General features: G+C 42.4%; 1 protein-coding gene across 3 annotated transcripts in view; it reads left to right on the forward strand.

Moving 5' to 3' along the window:
• Positions 1 to 24,166, forward strand: part of LOC141253115 (transducin-like enhancer protein 4) — a 147,591-nt gene that overhangs the window by 44,314 nt on the left and 79,111 nt on the right. For 2 of the 3 annotated variants that reach the window (XM_073670874.1, XM_073670885.1), the window contains 2 exons: positions 12,083 to 12,287; positions 12,413 to 12,429. In XM_073670874.1, coding sequence (XP_073526975.1) covers positions 12,083 to 12,287; positions 12,413 to 12,429 — 222 coding nt within the window. The remainder of the gene's footprint in view (positions 1 to 12,082; positions 12,288 to 12,412; positions 12,430 to 24,166) is intronic. The other variant, XM_073670878.1, reaches the window with a different exon arrangement.

Raw genomic sequence — 24,166 nt, forward strand, 5'->3', positions numbered from 1 at the left:
TCACCAATGCAAGACCTATGTGAAACCATATTAACCGGAATTACAAAATGTAACCGTGGAGGGAGATGAATTGTTCAGAAATAGTTTTTCTAAGACATTGGCAGTGCATTGAGTTTGCAGGACACTTTATTTTCACACTATGGTCTGCCATTCACTTGCTCAGAGATTGTTCAATTTCACACCTTCGTAGGTCACTGGTATTGTTCAATCTCACACCTAGCTCAGCCAATGTTTACACTGTACACATAACTAATTTAATTAAACTGTACTAATCCCAACTGCCATCTCAGGTGACCAAAACAAGATGGTAAAATCACAAAAATAAATGAGTTTCACAGACTGCTGTACTTCTTTCTTTTTTTTCACTAAAAAATGTAGCAAAACCTGATAGCTATGTTCACACAATGCATTTTTTTCAGCGGTTTTTCACCACCCATTACTTTCTATGGGTGAAAAATGCTGCAAAAAACGCTGGAAGAAGTGACCTGCTCTATTCCGCAAAAAAACATGCAAAATACTGATGACACAAAAACCAATGTGTGTGCATGAGATTTCTTCAATCTCATAGACTTTGCTGGTACTGCAAAACGCAGCTGAAAATTTTGCATAAAAAAACGGCTAGTTTTTAGCAGTTTAAAATTTGGTTTGATTAAATTTAAAAAGGTTTTTACCACCTTAGGCTATGTGCCCACGATGCAGAAATGAAGCAGAAAATTTCTGCAGCATTTCTGCATCTCCCTGGCAGAAAAAACGCATGCAGATTGTGCATGCTTTTTTCCTGCAGAATACATGCGGATTCACATGCGTTAACGCATGTGTTTCCGCATGCGGACTGAAGCACTTTCCAGGCGATGTCAAGCACTTTCCAAGTGATGCTAACTAGGTCACACTGTATAAATCCATGCAACCCGCATGGATTTATATAGTGTGACCGTAAAAATAAAAAAATAAAGCTATACTTACCTCCGATGCCTCCGCGTGTGCTGTCGCTCGTCCTGGCTTTTTCCTGGTTGCCGGGCTCTCGCGAGACAGCCTGCTGTCACATGACCGCGACGTCATCTCAGGTTCTGGAAGGTAAGCGCTGCAGGGGCCGCCGGACAGGTGAATATAAACTTTATTTTTTATTTTATTCTTTTTTTACAGGTACAATGGTACCCAGGTCTGGATGAGAGTCTTCTCTCCTCCAGAACTGGGTACCATCCGCACATTGAATCGCATATTATCCGCGTGTACAAATGTACAGACACGGATTCTATGCGTCTCAATGCAAGTCAATGGCGGTGCTTCCGCAAAATTAATGAACATGCTGCAGATTTATGAGCTCTGCAGAAACGCTGCGGAAAAATCCGCAGCATGTGCATTGACATTGCGGAATGCCATTGGGGACCATGGGGTGCGGATTACCATGCGCTTTTGATGCGTTTCCGCTGCGGAAATTCCGCAGCGGAAACGCATGAAAAACGCATCGTGTGCACGCAGCCTTAGGCTGGATTCAAATGGGCATGTTTAACGGTCCATATACAGACCACAGTGCTGGACTGACTGAGGGACTACCCACATGTACAGTACAGACCAAAAGTCTGGACACACCTTCTCATTTAAAGATTTTTCTGTATTTTCAGGACTATGAAAATTGTACATTCACTGAAGGCATCAAAACTATGAATTAACACATGTGGAATTATATACTGAGCAAAAAAGTGTGAAACAAGTGAAAATATGTCTTATATTCTAGGTTCTTCAAAGTAGCCACCTTTTGCTTTGATGACTGCTTTGCACACTCTTGGCATTCTCTTGATGAGCTTCAAGAGGTAGTCACCGGAAATGGTCTTCCAACAATCTTGAAGGAGTACTCAGATGCTTAGCACTTGTTGGCCCTTTTGCCTTCACTCTGCGGTCCAGCTCACCCCAAACCATCTCGATTGGGTTCAGGTCTGGTGACTGTGGAGGCCAGGTCATCTGGCGTAGCATCCCATCACTCTCTTACTTGGTCAAATAGCCCTTACACAGCCTGGAGGTGTGTTTGGGGTCGTTGTCCTGTTGAAAAATAAATGATGGTCCAACTAAACGCAAACCGGATGGAATAGCATGCCGCTGCAAGATGCTGTGATAGCCATTCTGGTTCAGTATGCCTTCAATTTTGAATAAATCCTCAACAGTGTCACCAGCAAAGCACCCCCACACCATCACACCTCCTCCATGCTTCACTGTGGGAACCAAGCATGTGGAGTCCATCCGTTCACCTTTCTGCGTCGCACAAAGACACGGTGGTTGGAACTAGAGATCTCAAATTTGGACTCATCAGACCAAAGCACAGATTTCCACTGGTCTAATGTCCATTCCTTGTGTTCTTTAGCCCAAACAAGTCTCTTCTGCTTGTTGCCTGTCCTTAGCAGTGGTTTCCTAGCAGCTATTTTACCATGAAGGCCTGCTGCACAAAGTCTCCTCTTAACAGTTGTTGAAGAGATGTGTCTGCTGCTAGAACTCTGTGTGGTATTGACCTGGTCTCTAATCTGAGCTGCTGTTAACCTGCGATTTCTGAGGCTGGTGACTCGGATAAACTTATCCTCAGAAGCAGAGGTGACTCTTGGTCTTCCTTTCCTGGGGCGGTCCTCATGTGAGCCAGTTTCTTTGTAGCGCTTGATGGTTTTTGCAACTGCACTTGGGGACACTTTCAAAGTTTTCCCAATTTTTCGGACTAACTGACCGAATTTCCTAAAGTAATGATGGCCACTCGTTTTTCTTTACTTAGCTGCCTTTTTCTTGCCATAATACAAATTCTAACAGTCTATTCAGTAGGACTATCAGCTGTGTATCCATGTGACTATTGCACAACACAACTGATGGTCCCAACCCCATTTATAAGGCAAGAAATCCCACTTATTAAACCTGACAGGGCACGCCTGTGAAGTGAAAACCATTTCCGGTGACTACCTCTTGAAGCTCATCAAGAGAATGCCAAGTGTGTGCAAAGCAGTCATCAAAGCAAAAGGTGGCTACTTTAAAGAACCTAGAATATAAGACATATTTTCAGTTGTTTCACACTTTTTTGTTAAGTATATAATTCCACATGTGTTAATTCATAGTTTTGATGCCTTCAGTGTGAATGTACAATTTTCATAGTCATGAAAATGCAGAAAAATCTTTAAATGAGAAGGTGTGTCCAAACTTTTGGTCTGTACTGTACTTGTATAAGACACAAAAATTTTGGATTGGAAGACCCACTGTCGGTCTGGTAATACACTCCATTTACTGTTATATTGTAGTGTTTAAAGAAGACGGGTCAAGTGGCCAATTATTCCTCATGTTTTATTTCCGCTGCTCCCCTGAGTACTCAGTCTTTTTTTTTTTTTTTTGTTGTTTTTTTTTTTTTGTTAAAATCCAACATTTGCCTTTTAGGTATGTGACTTTTTTTTATTTTGTGCTGTTTTTATCAAATCTTTACCAAAGTGATGGCTGTGATCACAGGGTAAGTATGCAGAGCAGCCTAAAGACATGCCCCCAAAGAATCCTGTGCGCAACACCCCGTTGTAAAGACTATAAAAATTAGCTCAAACTATAAAGGCATAGATCTATGGGATCATATGGTGGATTTAAAAGAAAGGAAAAAAAACAGAATACTCAAGGGAACAGAAGAATAAAATAAAAGCAAAAACTAGATGCTTGTGACCTGGGGACAGGTCCTCTTTAAAGATGCATATACATTGTAATATAAGGAATGTTTATGTATAGGAGGGACTGTATAGGTATAGAACAGCTTTTAATCAATATGATTTTTTTTCTTTTAAAAATAGAGAAAAATAGCCAAATATCTGATGGCTGCAGATCCTATTACTACTTTGATACAGTTTTTTTTTCGAAGCACAGATTCAGTCCGTGAAGAAAAAAAAAAGTCCATTCAAGTTTATGGGTGTACAAAAAAAAAAGTTTTCCATACGGATCTACATAGCATCCGAAATTCTTTGACATAGGATACTGTGTTTTATTCTTTCATATGGATGACAAGTGAGGAAAAAAAAAATTGGCCATTGTTACGTAATGATGATTTTTTTTTTTTTTTTTTTTTTTTATTTGCCCGGGTGAACTTGGCCTCAGACGTGGTTTTACCCAATAAATGAAATGCACCATTGCCCCTGATGGCGGATGTGATCGTGGCGTGTACGATTCCAGGGGCCCGGCCTCCGTCACACCTGCGACTCATAGAAACATGCGTGCCGGCACAATCACTAGTTCCATCGCTCTTTATACATGTATGAAGAATCTTTCTGAACAAGCGGGCTGGCCAAGTGGAGGGAACAGACATTTTAGTGCCACATATGCTCAACCTCCATTTTTAGCAGTGACATTTTAATGATGGGAAGTCTGCAAAATTATTTGCCATCAATTGTGAAGGCAATAACAAGCCTTGGTGGTTTTTCACACTCTCTGTGTTAAGTGCTTTCAGAATGACAGCGTAAACTGTGTTAGAGAACTCCAAGGAAGTAAAACTGATTAAAATGTTCATGCTTGAATGCGGCTGATGGAATAGTTCATTTGGACTTTCCATACCTCCTGCAGCTCGAGCTGAAATATTAAAATTCAGTGGATTTAAATCTCTCTCCCCTCAGCTCGGGAAAAAAACATTACATTTTAATAGGTTTTAAACTCATAATTCATTGGTTTGGAGCAGTACATATTAAATCTATTTAAATATTACTTAGATGGTGACTTAAATGATTTTTTTTCTTCGTCTTTAACATTCTTTGTTCAAAATTACAGTGGGGTTTTTTTTTTTTTTTTTTTCATGTGCTGGGAAAAAAAATCTTGTGTTTTTCAGATTTTTCATGTTGCTTGCTTAATAATTTTCTTTATGGAATATTTTTTTTTGTGTGTGTCCATTGACACAGAAACATTTACAAGATGCAGTAAATTGCCCTGAATTATGCAATGGATTCTTTTAAGATGCCACTTTCACAAAGAGAACTGTTCCTTTTCATAGTATATTTTTTACATATATTTATGTATTATGTGCAGTACATAAAAGCATAATCTATGTACCTGCGTATATAATATAGTTTCTATGTACCTGTATATAGAATATAGTTTCTATGCACCTATGTATAGAAATAGATTTTAAGAATGTGTGCCTAAAATATAATCAAATGTCCGTACACACATACTTGTATGCATTGCCTAGAAAACTGGATTGCCTTTACAAAATGGCGCGGCATGTCTGACTCCCTTCCACCGCTCTATTAATTCCCTATTAGGCTTCTGTAAAAAGCCGGGCGCAGCACTCGGCAATGCCAAGGGGAATGAATGGAGCAGCGGTCAGGCATGTGCACAACTGCTCCGGTCTAAGGATAGGGGCACATGACTGTTTGTTTTCTCTCCATCCAAAAAAAAGGGTCTGATCAGTGGCATCAGATTTTTTCAGAGGTGGAGAGAGAAAGTTTTTCCACAGTCTCCGTTATGTCAGCCCTTGAAAATTGTACCGCACTTGGATGTCATCCGAGTGCAGTCTGATATTTTCCACTGACCCATAGACTTGTATTGACAACTTTTGATCCGACTCTACGATCAACATCTGACATACCTCTGATCTGAGGGGAAAAAGATCACAGCCGCATAGAATATCATGGGCATGAGTGCTGTCCGTGAAAACCATGGATAGCACTTGTAATCAGTCATTAGCACGAGCCCGAAAGGGATAAAAGTTCCCCTGATTGGTGCATGTCCAACTGCTGGCACCTGCACCAATCAAGTTATCATGGATAGGTGAAAATTTATTTTCACAGGACAACCCCTTTAAGTTAAAAAAGGCGAATAACAAGACACCAATGTTCCCTAATAAGACGTGTTACAAAGTGTTGTGTATTCACCGGCAGTGAGCATTTGTGTAAAACGTTCTAACGATATTACTTTGTAGGAGATTGGCACTGTTTTATTATCATGGTATACAGGCAAAGTCCTTTAGTTACATAGGAAGTTATTAGTGATGAGCGAACGTGCTCGGATGAGGTGTTCTCCAAGAATGCTCGTGTGCTAGTGACGCGCCCCTGGGCCTGTGTCGCGCTGCGTTGCGCACGCGGGAGCTTACCCGGAGCCGGATCTCTTGAGGGTTGTAGTCTCGTGGCGGTGACCCGGTCCGTGCCCAGGGAGTCAAACTGAGCGGCGATGTAACAGCGGTAGATGTAGGATGACTACGCCACCCGTTGAATGCAGCTATGGAGCTGCCGCTGCAGGACAGTCCGCTGAGGCCGGTGGATGGATGGTGCAGCGTAGATGGTATAACCCCCAACGGGAGGGGTATGGCCTCAGGGCAGCAGATGTGGATGATGGGGGTAGCAGGAACCACTCAGAGACGGTGCGGTGTAATTCAGGGTCTTTACTGGTAACAACGATAGACCCTCCCGGAGTACTTGCTAGTGAACGGGGCCTGGTCAGTCCTTGAGCAGATGGGATCTCCCCTGGCCAGGCGGAGTTGTAGGCCTCCCAAACTGACTGTACTCTTCTGGCTACCTTGCTAGAAGCGGATATAAGTAGCCCACGTCCCTGAGTGTACCGTGTGGTGCTCACCCGTATGGCCGGTGACTCGGGGCCTTCTAATGGCTTCCGCTCCACGATGGCGGTGCTGGTCCCACGCGTGTGACCGTGCCTTCGGGTTTCTGGGCCTGAGGACCTGAAATCCCCTGCCGGTCGGCTTCTGCTGCTGGGTAAGAGTTAGTCCCCACAGCCTCGAACGCCGGGTCCGGTAAGAAAGCTTCTCAGTCAGGGCGAGCTCTGCAGCTGCCAGCCCCTGACTCGTAGTAGTATTGCTTCTGCTGTTTCTTGTCTCTACTCTCCTTGACTGCTAACCCTGCTTCAGCCCCGGGTTTATATAGGGGAAGTTCTTCCCCTCCCAAGACTGGGCAGGAGGTGTGGCATGCACAGGATCCCTGACCAAAGGACCTCCCACCTGCTCTCAGACATAACATTACATTACTGTGGAAACCAGACCCCTGGGGTTCCACACTAGCAGTGTCTTCGGCGATCTTGAAGAATATGTTTGCGTCACCGCGTCTGCATGTCTCATGGCTGTTAGGCAACCGCAACACATTCACTGATTGCCTAACAGCCACGAGACATGCAGACGCGGTGACGCAAACATATTCTTCAAGATCGCCGAAGACACTGCTAGCACACGAGCATTCACCTTATCCGAGCACTAGAAGTTAGTGGAAGATTTGTAGCAAGGTGAGCCTGTGGTTCGATAAGCCGGAGCTTGGTGTGCGGTACAGAACACCGGTGAACTATAGACATCATTTCAGTCCTAGTAACCCTGCCAACCCATTTAGGACATGTGTAGGCTGTTGATATTCGGGTGCTTTTGTTCTCGCGTACTCTTCTTATCCACCAGAAATTGTTCACCGTTGCATTTTCTGAAGGCCTCGTTCACACATTCAGTATTGGGTCAGTATTTTACCTCAGTATTTGTAAGCCAAAACCAGGAGTGGATGATAAATCCAGAAGTGGTGACGTGTTTCTATTACATTTTTCCTCTGATTGTTCCTCTCCTGGTCTTGGTTTACAGATACTGAGGTAAAATACTGAACGTGGCCCGAAAAGTAGCATCATAGAGGACTTCGTGAATCGTTTTGGTGCTGAACACTTGTCACAGCCAGTTTTGGTGGGGCAGACCTTCCGCGTTTATGATTGTGTTGATGTATTGGGGGAAACTCATTAGAAATGTTAATGGCTTTCTTATTTGAGCCATTTTTTATACTCTGTAGCAGTGTGCGTGATGAGACTCCTGTAGAATCTCATTACTTAATGGTGTTTATCTGCGTCCCTCCTGTGGCCAGTCTGGGAAATTGGTTTTCCGCCTAAATTCTTCTCCTTTTATCTTTTGGATTCTTTACTGGTTCCTGCTATTACTTTTATTTCGTCGTTCTTCTGCTTGATTCTAGCTGTCCACGTCTACTCCCTGCGCTCTCCCAAGACTTCCGGTCTGACTTTGTAAAAACGACTATATACGCTTGGAGCAGCCGCACACCATGAGGCACAAAAATCTACTTGAGATATTCTTTATATGATTTGTTTTTCTTTTATTTCCACAACCAACGATGCATTAAGTGATATGTATTGGAGAGGAACTAAGTTTTACCCGAAAAAACAATCCTTTGTCATTCATCTCCTCTTCTGACCAGCTTATGCCCAAGTCAGGAGTTCTGGGTTGCGGGTTGTGTTCCCCAAGACTTGACCAAGTAATTCTCCAGATAAGGCCACGTTCACACATTCAGTATTTAGTCAGTATTTTACCTCAGTATTTATAAGCCAAAACCAGGAGTGGAACAATCAGAGGAAAAGTATAATAGAAACACGTCACCGCTTCTGTATTTATCACCCACTCCTGGTTTTGGCTACAAATACTGATGTAAAATCCTGTGTATTCGTCCCCTCATACTGTACATTCATTTGTCAGTCATTCCTTTCTTAGGGTTTCCAACAAGGCAGTGATTAGTCTGCTTGTGGCGGTCAGGCATGTCATTGTGCGAGGTGTCATGTGTCAGCGCCTGGTGGCCTTCACATGAAACAAAGGCTGTCTGTCTTCTAATTGACCCGCAGCAACAACAACAGAAAACTGTGTAGTCACGAAAGAAAGTGTTAATTAGCATTTCTAGATGTGGATTGTTACTAGGTGTGTAGAATCTGTGAAGACGAATGGATAAGTGTCTCACAGTAAGAAGTGTAAAAAGTCTTACCATGTACTCTCACCCAGTGATACAGTCCTATGTGTCCATTATTGTTCTATGTATGTAGGGTGTCGGGTTTGTTTTTATTTCCGATATTGTATGAAGAATATTTATTTTACGTGCACAGCACTTTACAGACATCATCACTGTCCCCATTGGGGCTCACAACCAAGATTCCCTTTCACTATGTCTTTGGGTGCCTGTGTGGGTTTCCTCCAGATACCCCAGTTTCCTTTCACACTCCAAGCTCCTTACAGATGTTGTCCTTGGTGAGAAATTAACACAGGACCTTGGCACTGCAAGGATACAGTGCTAACCACTGAGCCGCCATCATAGCGATATATACACCGCAGTGTCTCCTGTGTCTGTCTTTAACCAAAATACTGCCACCATGTGGTTGATGACAACATAACACACTAAGACATTTATATATGTGGGGCAAGTAAGGGGGAGGGGGAGCTTTACACCTAACTGTTTATTCTGTAGAGGAAACTGTTTGCATGTGCCAGCTTAAGGGGCAGAATTATGGATGGGGTCAAGAATGATGCCATGCTAGGCACTCACCAGTGTAGTGGAGGGCGGCACCTGCTACACTCAGGCGCCAACATCAAAGGGCTGAACAGGAATGGACGCTAGCCAGCACAAGGGGTTCCATGATTAGCAGCTCCTATGCTTGCTAGTGCAAGTTCCTGCTGCCAAAGCACATGTGGGAGGAATAACTGTAATTGCAGTCGTTGGCATGACCCAAGAATGCTGCACTTAAGCACTTAGTAAAAAGATCCCAACTGGTTTCCATGATCATTGTCAGTTTTACTCAATGGCTTGTAATATTTTATACAATTAGATTGTATGTCATTTCTTGTTTTAAAGGAGTTGTATTTTTGTCTTATCTGATCTGTGATTGCTTTCCACACACGGGTCATGGTGTGTATATAATATCACAAGATCTATAGTGGGGTGTCAGAGTATTGGCTTCAGATCTCAGCCGTATTGGCGGAGGTCAAGCTCTCCCAGTTGTACCCTCTCCAGGGCTTTCTGTACGTGTTGCCAGTGTGCTGGTAAGAATGACTTTAAACTCTTGTCAGCACAGTTACTGGTGCGTGCAGCACAGTCCCACTCAGATAAACCTGTCACAACACAGAGTCAGCGGCAAGAGAAGAGTACAAGGGCAGGCCTCTAGCTTTCCATTCGAGCATCACTAAACGTGCACAGAGTGCCCAATTATTTCAGCATTATTGAGCAAGCCTACAGGAGAACCCATGCCTTGCTACATTAGATTTTCTTTAGTAATTTGCTCAAGTACCGCTGAGGACACTTAAAGAGCTTAAAACGGTGGCTGCAACCAGTTCCCTTTCTGAGTTGTTAATTCAGGTTTTTGCTTTCAAATTAACTCTGCACGCTGTGCAACAGGGCTAAAACTTCAGCGCTAATTTTCTCAATTTAGACATTTCCTTTTTTTCCACTGTTACATCTGAAATGTATGTATTTAAGGAGTTCAGTTTGTTATTCTATTCTGTATTTGATGCCAAATTTTACCTGGTTAATATCTCTGCTTTTCAGCTTTTTTCTTCCTTGTCAAACTGTCTGGAGTAACCTTTCCTCCCATATTCATGTGATAGAGTAGACTGGGTTTGGGTGATCTGGACCTTCTGGATAGCATTGCGCAAACTATATAGAATGGGTTTGGGTGTTCTGGACCTTCTGGATAGCATTATGCAAACTATATAGACTGGGTTTGGGTGTTCTGGACCTTCTGGATAGCATTGTGCAAACTATATAGAATGGGTCTGGGTGTTCTGGACCTTCTGGATAGCATTATGCAAACTATATAGAATGGGTTTGGGTGTTCTGGACCTTCTGGATAGCATTATGCAAACTATATAGAATGGGTTTGGGTGTTCTGGACCTTCTGGATAGCATTATGCAAACTATATAGACTGGGTTTGGGTGTTCTGGACCTTCTGGATAGCATTGTGCAAACTATATAGACTGGGTTTGGGTGTTCTGGACCTTCTGGATAGCATTGTGCAAACTATATAGACTGGGTTTGGGTGTTCTGGACCTTCTGGATAGCATTGTGCAAACTATATAGACTGGGTTTGGGTGTTCTGGACCTTCTGGATAGCATTGTGCAAACTATATAGACTGGGTTTGGGTGTTCTGGACCTTCTGGATAGCATTGTGCAAACTATATAGACTGGGTTTGGGTGTTCTGGACCTTCTGGATAGCATTGTGCAAACTATATAGACTGGGTTTGGGTGTTCTGGACCTTCTGAATAGCATTGTGCAAACTATATAGACTGGGTTTGGGTGTTCTGGACCTTCTGGATAGCATTGTGCAAACTATATAGACTGGGTTTGGGTGTTCTGGACCTTCTGGATAGCATTGTGCAAACTATAAGGCTTTCTTTTTTGCAGCAGCAGCATTTTTTTATGCAAGTAAGGTGCTGCTTTTTACAGTACTAGGAAAAGCTGAGAGATTTCAGAAGCTATTTTTTTTTTTTTTTTTCCTGACCAAATTTGGAAAGTGCAGTGGTTTTGAAATCTGCAATTCTTCCAGCTTTTTTTTTTCAGCGCCTTTCACTAATAGTGCAAAAATGCTGCAACTCTCTCATTGCTTTCTAACAGGTTTTGCTGCTTTTTTTGCAGCGTTTTTTGATGAATAAAACGAACTTTAATAAATGTATTGTAGACAAATTGCACATGAAAGCCACAACAAAAAATGCCACGAACGCAGCGTTTTTACTGCCAAGAAAGCCAGTATCGGCTACAGAAAAAAAGTGTCTAAAGTGTCTAAAGAGCCTGCTGTTAATCAGTACTGGGGGCTCAGTTACAGCCGCCGCTCTATATGCACTGAGCCGTGACTGAAACCATGCTGGCAACACTCCTATGACTGGAAGCCAAATGCTGCCGGGGGGAATAAAGTTAATTTCCTCCTGGCAGCGGGGCTCTCGGTGCCGACACCGCACGGTTTCAAACGCTATTAACCTGCAGATTAATCTCGTTCTTTTACATGACAGTTTTCTTTTAAAAAAAATAAATTCTATTTATTTATTTTTTCTAGTTTTATACTTGAAACACATAAACTTAATCCAACATTAACAATATTGTTTATTTTGTGGCATGCATGATAGCATCAAGGCCTTTGCAAGATGTAGACACCTAGACCGTGGATGTGACTGACCCAAGAAATGTCTCTACTATGCAATCTTCTAGTAATGAAAACCAGTGGTGTAAATCTTTCTAGTGACTCATGGCCACTGATTTATCTGCTTTTTCTCTTCCACTGACATTATTCATGATTTTGGTTTATGTCTTTTTTTCATTCTATTGAGCAAGTTCAAGATCTCTGTTTATTTTTTCACAGCAGCAACAACTCCAAGCTCAGCATCTATCTCACGGGCATGGTCTCCCGGTGCCTCTGACTCCGCACCCTTCTGGCCTGCAGCCGCCTACCATCCCGCCTATCAGTAGCAGTGCTGGATTGCTGGCCCTTTCCAGTGCCCTCTCTGGACAGTCCCACCTTCCAATCAAGGATGAAAAGAAGCATCACGACAGTGACCATCAAAGAGGTCAGAAGGAAAGCTACTATGCCGATCTGATTACATGTTGTCAGTGTCTGTATTCTGAGACTAACTTTATTTTATTCCTTTAATTTATATGTATTATGACATTTTCCTGGACCATCTCCTTGCAGATAGAGATTCCATTAAGGTAAGATTTGTTTTAATAACACTTTTTTTCGTTCTCATCCATATTTATCTTCTATGTATTTGTTATTGGCCGATTTATGCTCATGAGGTGATATTCTGTTCAGGTTTAAGTGATTTGCTACTTTTCAGTCCTTCTCCATTAGGACAGAGCTCTGATCAGTGACCACAGCTTGTACACACACTGCAGAGAAGGATATTAGTCAGGGGCAGACAGAGTGATTACAGCTCGCTCACTGTGCACCGCCCCAATGACTACACGCCAGCGGCTGCAGAGAAAATAGAACTTCATTTTCTCCCTGTAGCCGCGTTTCCAATTAACCTGCTCAACATGCATGTTTAACTGTATTTACCTGTAGAATGGCTGCAAGTAAATACCGTATATTCTATTTTTTTCCCCTGACAGGTTCCATTCAACTATTTGAATAGTATATTATATATATTAGACTTTCACACATATTTATATATTGTAATAATATAATGTGCTTTAGACATGTATATTGTGTACACACACATAAACCATCCCCAACCCACTCCACTCTGTCCTATGTCCCCTGCCATTTTCCTGATATAAGCAATGTCGAATAACTGCTGCTGTCAATCTGATTAGCCTTCAGTTAACTCCAAGCAAAGGAAACACTGTTCTTCCCCCTTGGATGGAACTTTGAAGGCTGATTGGCTGCAGCAGACATGTTATATTGTTTCTCAATAGACCAGAACACCGTACTGAGAGCCGTGGTGAAGTATCAGGAGGGAAGTATAGATTTTTTTTTTTTAATGTATGTAGCACCCTGTGGCCATTAATAAAGGTTTGTCCAATAGTGTACAACCCTATTAAGCTGGCCATCCATTTTAGATGACTATTGATTGAAAACTTATTTGGCCGATGGCTATCTCTCCTGACTCCCCCATGCACTAGGCTGAACGTTACTGTGTACGCTCTATGGGAAAGTGAAGTAAGCTGCTGCCAGAATTCTCTCATTATAGCTTATCTGCCTGCTCTTATAAGGATCGGGCGATTGAATTTCGACTACCGAATCCTCATGTTCCCCGGTTTACAAAATATAGTATGCAATGCAATGTACGTGCTGAAGTTATACGCTCCCAGTCTGCTGATTGGGTCCATAGTATGTGCTTATATTGCTGTGTAGGTGCCTTAATTCACCCCACTGCTCCACCGTATTCTGCAGGTGACTCATTGTAGGGGAGAATACCGCCTGTTATGGGGCCTGTTTTGCAGTGTGCAAATTAGCTGGGCAGGGAGATTCAGCAGGGGTTTATAGGATTGTACAGGCAGTGTATTCCATATCCATACAACATGGATCCTGAATACTCATATTTGCATCAACCTTAATTTTCTCAGATGGATTCACAGGGTATCTGCTCTGTATCTTTCTTATTATGCACTCCCACAGCTAAAGGATTGTGATTCCGGTAAGATATTAAAGTAGGTTGCTATATACATACAATACATCTTCAATAGCTGTCCACTTAATACCATTCCGCCTAACAGATTTTCCTCCCGACCACCTCCTACACACGCACACCGTGCAGGTGTTCTGTATTGGGAGAGATGAGTGCCGCCAGACATTTTTGTCCAGATTTTCCAAAGTTGGGATTTTCATCTGATGTTGGTGAACTGGCGATTTTAAGGTTGGAATTATTGCGATAACTAGAGTGTTTCTTTTTAAAGGGAGTCTGTCACCCTCAAAACTGATTTAAACCACTTACAGGTATGTAGAACACTTGGCCACCTATAAAAAAAATACCTGTAGTAAAGATTTTAATCATTTAGATACTAGGGAAAAAATATTTTATATGCAAATCAGGAGGCTTTGGTTCACACTTGGTATGGCCAAGAGCTCAGTTCACCATTGCGGCCTCTTAGTTTACATTCTGAGAACTTTGTCATATCTTGATTGACAGCTCCCAAGTGAACTCAATCACTGGCTCCTGTCTGCAGTGCAGTACCGAGCAGGATCCTCACAGGAGCTAGTGATATGTGTGCACACTGAGATGGGGCATTGCTGGGCGCCTGCGGTATTAGGGCTCATCGAGTTGTTCGTGCAAATCGGTCCGATTTTCACACGGACTGGCTCTCCTAACCACAGCGTGACAGTCTCCTAAAAATACATCATACTTCAGTCGGGAGACTCTCAGCCATTCCTTGCTTTAGTGGTCTGTGATCCAAGCATGTCTGCATGAGCCCTTAATACTAAGTAGCAGAATCGCTGATTGAATTCAGGCAATGGTCAATTGAACGCGATCAATCAAGATATGACAAAGAGCTCAAATGAGCAAATTGAGGGGGTATAGTTGTACATTAAAGGGAACCTGTCACCAGCGAAAAAACGCTATTTACCTGCAGATATGGGCTTAATCTGCAGGTTATTAGCGTTACTAATCTGCCCGGTGCCCGCACTTAGCCAAAAGCTGCGAGGAGAATACAGAGCGTTGGCTGTAACCGTTCCCCGGCTCGAACTGACAGCCGGCCCCAATGCAAAGTCAGTGTCAGTCAGGACTGGGGGCACGGTTACAGCCACGGTTTCTGTGTTCTTAGAACGGTGACTGAACCAGCGTCTGCGCCGTCTCCGTGACTGAAACCGAATGCTGCCGGGGGGAATAAAGTTTACTTTCTCCCCGCAGTGTTTGGCTGCGTGCAGATGCCGGGCAAGTTAGTAACGCTATTAACCTGCAGATTAACCCCATATCTTCAGGTTAATTGTGTTTTTGCTGGTGACAGGTTCCCTTTAAGCCCTTGGCCACACCAAGGTTGTGCTAAAGTTCACTCTTTTGCATACGGCTTAAATTGTATATTTCTGCCAACTAATCACTAAAATGTATACTACATGTATTATTTTATAGGGCGGCCAATCCCCCTACATATCTATAAAAGTAGCTTAATTAGTGTTTGTGGGGTGACACTCCCTAGAAATCTGGGCTGAATCAGTCCAGTATTAATGGATTTATCTTCCTGTCCTGGAGTATAATTGTTTTTAATATGATTACATTGTTTTAACTTAAAACCAAAACTAGCTGAAGCGGAGACAGATGTAGCATAATGACCTCTGCTCTGGACCGTCTGCTTCTGCTCAGTTGTGTTGGTGCTGCTGTGACTGGCCCGCAGCTTCCCCCTTCAGTGAATGGCCCTCAGCTTCCCCCTTCAGCTATTCGGCTGGTTGGTTGGAGATACATGTGGTGATTGGGAAATTGTGGTTTGACAGATTTTCTGCTGTATTGTAGTTAGGTTGTGTCAACATCAGAGACGGCCTGCCAGCGTTACAAGGTGAACTAGTTTGCTAATTTCCTTAAATGTTTGCAGCAATGCCCGGAGTAGCAGTTAGCTGCTTGTTGTATTGATCTGCCCTCCCTTAAGTGCCTCCTTGTTAAGAGGGTTTTCTGCTGCTAGAATTGTCTGCGTGCAACTCCCCTGTGATCTTGCCAGCAGCCTGGGCCCATCCACCATCTCCTCCTAGGAGGAATCATTTCTTCCTCTAGAAGACTGCTCCTTAACATTTAGTAGGTAATGAACGAGACATAAATTTACCCTTTTAATTCCTCCCTTTCCCCTGCTTCGAACAGACAGTTTTGGTAATCTAAATAATAAGTAATTTTTGGCCATCTGTCAAAAGGAAACTTCTACACAAATCTAAATTAATGGTGCCTGAAATTTTTTCCATCGCTCCTCTAAAAGCCTCTAATGTGCAGAAAATTCCGGATCCGCTGCTTGTAATTAGTGTTGCATGTAATGAGAATATGGGCAGTGTTTTGCGGGCCCCGGTGTAACATTTTGTTATGGTAGCAAAATGTTGATTTATACGCGGCATCGGGCAGGTTTAATTGTCGGAAGCACTTGGATGTGATTTTTATTTTTTTTTCCCCCTCCTTCGACAGCGTAGATTATTTAATAGGGCAGGATTGAGGAAAGCTTGTAAAATGTAAATTTAAACTCCCTGGATGCTCGGGCAATTAAGCTGCGTTGCTCATTGGCGAAGTGGGGGCATCGCCTCGGAGCCAAGCAGAACTACTCACCTGGTTTTATGGCTTTCATTTCTGTTCTCAAAAATTGCCTTTTAGTAAAGATGCATTTTCAGCTGTGTGGTTTTCATATCAGCATCTGCCTATCTTTCTGGTTTTGCTTGTGACTTCCGGAGAGGAGATCAGTAGTAAGGTCACGAGGACTTATTTGTGGCTGGGAGAGGAAGTGGTATTCATGTGTTCTCGTGGACGGAGTGCAGTTGTAGACCCGATCATAACATTCTGTCTTCTGCCTCCCTATCCCCTATGCTCTTATATAAGGCGTGATTTCCGCTTGGGTCCCCGTCAGTTACTGGGGACTTAATTCTGACATGTGATCACCTAATATACAGTATTCTGTCCCATTTACGCCCAAAAACTATACGGTTTCTTTACATTTTGAGAAGTCACAATGGACACCGGTTACTCTGGACACCCCTCAGTTAGCTAGAACACGACTGTTTTACCATTGTAATGGGCAGTCACCTGCCCTGTTATTACAATGACAGCCATTCATCTGAATAGGTGCCTTGTATTATTACTTTTCCCTTCATTGGCCCGGCAGTATTAGTGCTTGGGTGGCTGTGGTATCTCTTGAAAAATTAAGCTTTTTATAGGGGGTGGTAAAAGGAGCACGTTCCAAATGGAGCTTGTACCGGACAATGTAACCAATTTTTATAGTGGAAAAAGTCATGATTCCCCCCCCCCCCCCCCCCCCCGATATGGATCCATACCTCCTGTCCCCACAGCCATAAGCTGGTTGTACCCATTAGATGCCTGTCTACCAGACGATGGTTGCACCATTTCGGCTGACTTTGCCATACACTAAGCTCTTTCTCAGCCGAGTGCTTCTGTGTTCACTATGAGAAAGCTGCCAACTTACTTTTTGACCGTCGACTTCTCTCCAGGAGGACAATGCAATCAGCAGTCCGATATCGGACATGCGCGATTGACATTTCTCCTGACAGTCAGTCGACGGGCGCGCCCATACACGTTAGACCGTTGACTCTGTTGGAGGGTCCTTTCGTAGTTCTGTAATCCATTTAGTCATGCCTGCAGCCACCACTAGGAGCACATACTGGAGATGGGTTTCTACACTTCCCTATGCAGTAAGCTCCTTGGCTCCTGCTAGTGGTAGCTGCCAGCTGGTAGAGGAATAGATGGCACATATTTTGGACTGATTTGGATGAAAAAAAACAAAACAAAACAAACTAAACGGAGGTACTCTTTTTAACAAGTTATTACAATTAGTTTAAATCTCCATAAAATGTTGACTTTTTTTGGAAAAAAACATTGCGTCATCAGATCTTTATTGGTATATCTGGCACGGACAAGTACATGTAGATTGGTGGGGTCTTGCAGAAGGCAGGGTATTGTGGGAGGTCACATGCCATACACTTAGAGCGGAGCTCCCAAACATATAAAAATCTTTCAAAGTGAATGATTTCCATCATAACGGATAACTCAACGGCTTTTTCGGTGAAAAGAACAATTGCTCATTTTGGTCGATGGTGATTTGAATGGTCATAATCATTCAATCAGGCATGTACACCATTACTGAGGGTGCTTTATGCACCAGAAAGGTGTAGGTGCTACTAGCTTATTGGTGCATTTTTTATGTTATCACTATTTTAACGCACTTTATTAAAGTCTGGAACTTTTACTCTATCTTGAGCTGGATCTCCTCTATGTACTTAATCCTTTGATGTCCATGGCTGTGGATATGTTTCGGGCTCCAGAGGACGTACTGCTGCATTGGTGAGATTATTTATATTTTAACAGTATGCATTCAATAAAAAATTGGAGGAAAATATTTAGATTAATAGTAAAAAATTAACTAGAAAATGATAATTCCAGTCCTTGTGATCTTTTATGTGTAGAATGGCATCCTCCTCTTCAAATATTAATGGGTTACTATAAAGGTTCTTAAAAAGTAAGTGTCCTAGAGAGAGCACTTCTGCCTCTTCATTTTTGTGATTGTGGCACTCTCAGTACTCAGACTCCCATCAGTCATCACTTTCATATTTATTTCAAGATGCAAACCTTTTTGTGTGTATCGAATTACTCTTTACTTCAAGAATTTGGGTTTTGATGCTCAAAAGTGACCACTATACACATAGTTAGATAAGCAAAATAGTAAAAGAAGTTTAAGCCTACATAGGTTGCCAAGGTCTTTTTTTCTGCTAAGGCTTTGAAGAACATTTCATAAACAGACCCAATGTGGTTTTCTTAGAATATATCGAAATAATGACCATGAACTCATTAATTCACAGTTTCCGATCAAGTGGCTAAAAGGCAAAATTTCCTATTCTTCTATGACTATATACGATAGATAGATAGTAAGGACAGAGTATGGGCAAGCAGCACTAATCTAGTCAATCCTAAAATGGGATCCTGACCTCTAATCTCCTTATGTACTCCCAAAGCTTTCCTGTTATCTTTTCTATATTAATCCTCTGATAACTCAGCAGTCTGGGGGTTTGCCTTCACTTCCTGGGTGCTGCAGTGCAATGACTGACCTGAATGGGGTACATGGGCAAAGTCTTTAATTTGGAAATACTGATAACACTGACCAGGCTTAATAAGCAGAATGGCAAAATTGTATTGATTTTAGCCCATATGGGAATATTTTTTTGAGCTGTGTGTACCGTATTTTTCGGACTATAAGACGCACCTAGGTTTTAGAGGAGGAAAATAGAAAAAAAATTTAAAGGGGTATTCCCATCTCCAGGATCCTATCCCAGTACGTAGTAGGTGTAACAATAATATTAGCAAATATCTCCAATTAGAAATGTAGTATAGTTTTTCTTATTCGCTATGTCTCTCTCCTCATGTGCAGGGCTTTGCAGGACCTTTGGTATCCATGGATACGACTTTGATAATACTGATATAGTGACAGTCAGCTAGTTGCTAGTGGTCGTAACCATGGATACCCAAGGTCCTGCAATGCCTGCATATGGGAAAAGAGACAGTGAATCAGAAGAACTATACTACATTTCTAGTTGGATGTATATGCTAATATTATTATTACACCTACTACATATTGGGATAGGATCTTGGAGATGGGAATAACCCTTTAAGCAAAAAATATGGTTATGATGCACTGTTAAGGGGGATGAGTTCTGCTGCTGACACTGTTATAGGGGTAATGTCCCCCAATTCTGTTAATATCCCCCATGCTGGTATATATGGCCCCCTCCTTCCTGTTATATGTGGCCCTCATCCCTCTTTCTGGTATGCATGGCACCCTCATCCCTCTTTCTGGTATGCATGGCACGCTTCATCCCGGTATGTATGGCCCCCCTCATCCCTGTATGTATGGCCCCCCTCATGCCTCATCCCTGTATGTATGGCCTCCATCATCTTGGTATGCTTGGCACCCCCTGATACCTGTCACGCTGCGCAAAATAAAAATAAACAGTCATACTCTCCTCCTCTCTCCTCCAGCGCTGTGTCCCGCTCTGTGCCAGAATGCCAGAATAGTCACTGCTCCCCACGCCAGGACTGCGTGCGTGGGGAACAGTGACCATTCATTCTCCCTATGAATGCTGCGCTCGGCTGTCAGTGTGCCCGCTATTAAAAGCCATGAATATTCACCAGACCAGTGTGTGTGTGTGTGTGTGTATGTATGTATGTATGTATTTAAGAGACCACTGCAAAATTTTCATTTTCTCTGATTTTTCTCTTTATAGGTATATTTTTGAGTAAAATGTACATTGTTGTTTTAGTCTATAAACTACTGACAACGTCTCCGAAATTCAAAGCTAAAAATTTTGTATTTATTTGCGGCAAATGATAAAGCGTCAAAATACTAAAAAAGAAAAAAAGTGCTTTCAGACCTCATATTACTCATGTTTTAACTCCACAAGAGTTCAGAAATCAATATTTGGTGGACTAGCCATGATTTTTAATCACAGCTTTCATGCGTCTTGGCTGCTTTCCACCAGTCTTTCCATGCTTTCCAATAGAAAACTGTTCTGTGTGTATATAAAATTATATATATAATATAGAATTATACTGCTCAAAATATAAAGGGAGCACCAAAATACCATATCCTAGATTTCACTGAATTAAATATTCCAGTTGCAAATCTTTATTCATTACATAGTAGAATGCGTTAAGCACAATAAAACATAAAAATGATCAATGCAAGTCAAAATTAATATCCTATGGAGCTCTGGATTTGGAATGATACTTGAAATCAAAGTGTGAAATCAAATTTGCAGGCTGATCCAACTTCAGTGGAAATGCCTGAAGACAACTAAATGATGCTCAGTTGTGTGTGTGTGTGTGGCCTCCATGTGCCTGTATGACTGCCCTACAACACCTGGGCATTATCCTGATAAGGCTGCGGATGTTCTCCTGACCTGGATTAAAGCATCAGTCAACTCATGGACAGTCTGTGGTGCAATGTGGCGTTGGTGGATGGAACAAGACATGATGTGCTAGATTGGATTCAGGTCTGGAGATCGGGCAGGCCTGTCCAAAGCGTCAATGCCTTAATCATGCAGGAACTGCTGACACACTTCAGCTACATGAGGCCTAGCATTGTCCTGCATCAGAAGGAACCCAGGGCCCACTGAACCTGCATATCTTCTCACAATGAGTCTTAGGATCTCATCCCGGCAACTAATGGCAGTCAGCGTACCTCTGGCTAGCACATGGATGGCCCTCTAAAGAAATGCCTCCCTCCCCCCACCATTACTGACCCACTGCCAAACCGGTCATGCTGGAGGATGTTACAAGCAGCAGAACTTTCTCCACGGCGTCTCCAGACTCTGTCACGTGCTCAGTGTGAACCTGCTCCCATCCGTGAAGAGCACAGGGCACCAATGTGGAATCTGCTAGTCTTTGTGTTCTCTGGCAAATGCAAATAGCCCTGCACTGTGTTGGGCTCTAAGCACAACACCCACTTGTGGACTTTGGGCCCTTATACTTCCCTCATAGTCTGTTTATGACAGTTTGAGCAGATACATGGATGTTTTTGGCCTGCTGGAGGTCATTTTGCAGGGCTGTAGTACTGCTCCTCCTGTTCCTCCTTGCACAAAGGCAGAGGTAGCGGTCCTGCTGCTGGGTTATTGCCCTCCTACGGCCCCCTCCTGGTATACTGGCCTGTCTCCTGGTGTCTGCTCCTTGCTGTGGACACTGCTGACAGACACAGCTACCCCTCTTGCCACATCTCGCATTGATGTGCTATCCTGGATGAGCTGCACTACCTGAGCAACTTCTGTGGATTGTACTGTAAACACCGCCTCATGCTACTGTACCTCTGTACTGTACCTGTGAGAGCAATGACAAAATGCAAAAGTGACCAAAACAGCCAAAAAGGATGAGAACAGAGAAATGGTCTGTGGTCACCACCTGCAGAACCACTCCTTTTATAGGAGTATTTTGCTAATTGCCTATCATCTTTACCTGTTGTCTGTTCCTTTTGCACAACAGCAAGAGAAATTGATTCACAATCGGTGATGCTTCATAACTGGACAGGTAGATTTCACAGAAGTGTGATTGAGTTGGAGTTATATTATTTAAGTGTTCCATTTATTTTTTTGAGCAGTGTATATATTTTTTTGCTTTAATTATTTCAGTACTTTGATTTGAGACTGAGAATAACACCTTTCTGGTAATTTTTGGACCAGGTAAACTGATATAATTGACTTTTATAGATATGAACAGGGAACCTAAAACCTGGGTTTACACCAGCCAACTGGAGGCATTAAACAACCACAGATAGGCAACATGTCGTTTAATAGCCTATCATTGTCCACCAAACCACAATCACCAAGGGATAGCACTCCTCGAGGTAGAAATTTATGATCATCATAGAATCATAGAATGGTAGAGTTGGAAGGGACCTCCTGGGTCATCTGGTCCAACCCCCTGCTCAAAGCAGGATTCACTAAATCATCTCAGACAGATGTCTGTCCAGCCTCTGTTTGAAGACGTCCATTGAAGGGGAACTCGCCACCTCTCGTGGCAGCCTGTTCCACTCATTAATCACCCTAACTGTCAAAAAGTTTTTTCTAATATCTAATCTGTGTCTCCTCCCATTTAGTTTCATCCCATTGCTTCTAGTCTTTCCTTGTGCAAATGAGAATAAAGATGATCCTTCTACAATGTGACAGCCCTTGACATATTTGTAGACAGCTATTAAGTCTCCTCTCAGTCTTCTTTTTTGCAAGCTAAACATTCCCAAATCCTGCAACCGTTCCTCATAGGACATGGTTTGCAGACCAGTCACCATTCTGGTCGCTCTTCTCTGAACTTGTTCCAGTTTGTCTATGTCTTTTTTAAAATGTGGTGCCCAAAACTGTACACAGTATTCCAGATGAGGTCTGACCAAAGAGGAGTAAAGACCGATAATGACTTCACGTGATCTAGACTGTATGCTTCTGTTAATACATCCCAGAATTGTATTTGCCTTTTTTGCTGCTGCATCACACTGTTGACTCATGTTCAGTCTATGATCTATTAGTATACCTAAGTCTTTTTCACATGTACTGTTGCTTAACTCTATTCCTCCCATTCTGTATATGCTTTTTTCATTTTTATTGCCCAGATATAGTACTTTGCATTTTTCCCTGTTAAAAAACATTCTGTTGGTTGCAGCCCACTGCTCCAGTTTATTTAGGTCTTTTTGAATCCTCTCTCTCTCTTCTCTAGTATTAGCTATCCCTCCTAGCTTTGTGTCATCAGCAAATTTAATCAGTTTACCCTCAATTCCTTCATCTAAATCATTGATGAAGATGTTGAACAATACAGGTCCCAGGACAGAGCCCTGTGGTACCCCACTTGAGACATTCATCCAGCTGGATGTGAAGCCATTTACAACCACCCTTTGAGTCCGATCACTAAGCCAGTTATGAATCCACCTAACGGTTGCCTGGTCCATTGCATACTTGGTCATTTTTTCAATAAGGATGGTGTGAGATACTTTGTCAAATGCTTTGCTGAAGTCAAGATATACTATATCTACAGCATTTCCCTGATCATCCCAGTCAGTGATTCTGTCATAGAAGGAAATGAAGTTAGTCTGACATGACTTGTTAGTTACAAACCCATGCTGACTCTGGTTAATCACTTCATTCTTATCCATGTACTTGCATACATGTTGTTTAATAATTTGTTCAAAGATCTTTCCTGGTATAGAAGTCAGACTCACCGGCCTATAGTTCCCTGGGTCCACCTTCTTCCCCTTTTTGAAGATAGGAACAACATTTGCTCTTCTCCAGTCTTCTGGGACTTCTCCTGTTCTCCAAGAATTTTCAAAGATTATGGAGAGTGGTTCTAAAATTTCTTCTACGATCTCCTTCAGTACTCTGGGGTGTAATTCATCTGGACCTGGAGACTTGAACTCATTTATGTTAGCTAAATATTCCCTTACAATCTTTCTGTTTACAGATAACTTGGATTCTTCTATTCCTTTAAAAGGACAGTGAAGATCAGTTGATGTTACATTTTCTTTCTGAGAGAAAACAGATGCAAAATAGGAATTAAAAAGTTCGGCCTTCTCAACATCCTCTCTTACCATTTCTCCATTTTCATCCTGTAAAATCCTATAGCATCTTTGACTTTTCTTTTACTTTTGACATACCCCCAAAATCCTTTTTTATTGCTTTTGACATCTCTTGCAAGCCTTAATTCATTGTCAGCTTTAGCTAACCTGATACATGCCCTGCAGGATCTGCAGACAGCATTATAATCTTCTTTAGATATGCCTCCCT

This window comes from Phyllobates terribilis, unplaced genomic scaffold (genome assembly GCF_046119375.1).
Source record: "Phyllobates terribilis strain yellow unplaced genomic scaffold, ASM4611937v1 Scaffold_1__5_contigs__length_1240528914, whole genome shotgun sequence".
Lineage (NCBI taxonomy): Eukaryota > Metazoa > Chordata > Amphibia > Anura > Dendrobatidae > Phyllobates > Phyllobates terribilis.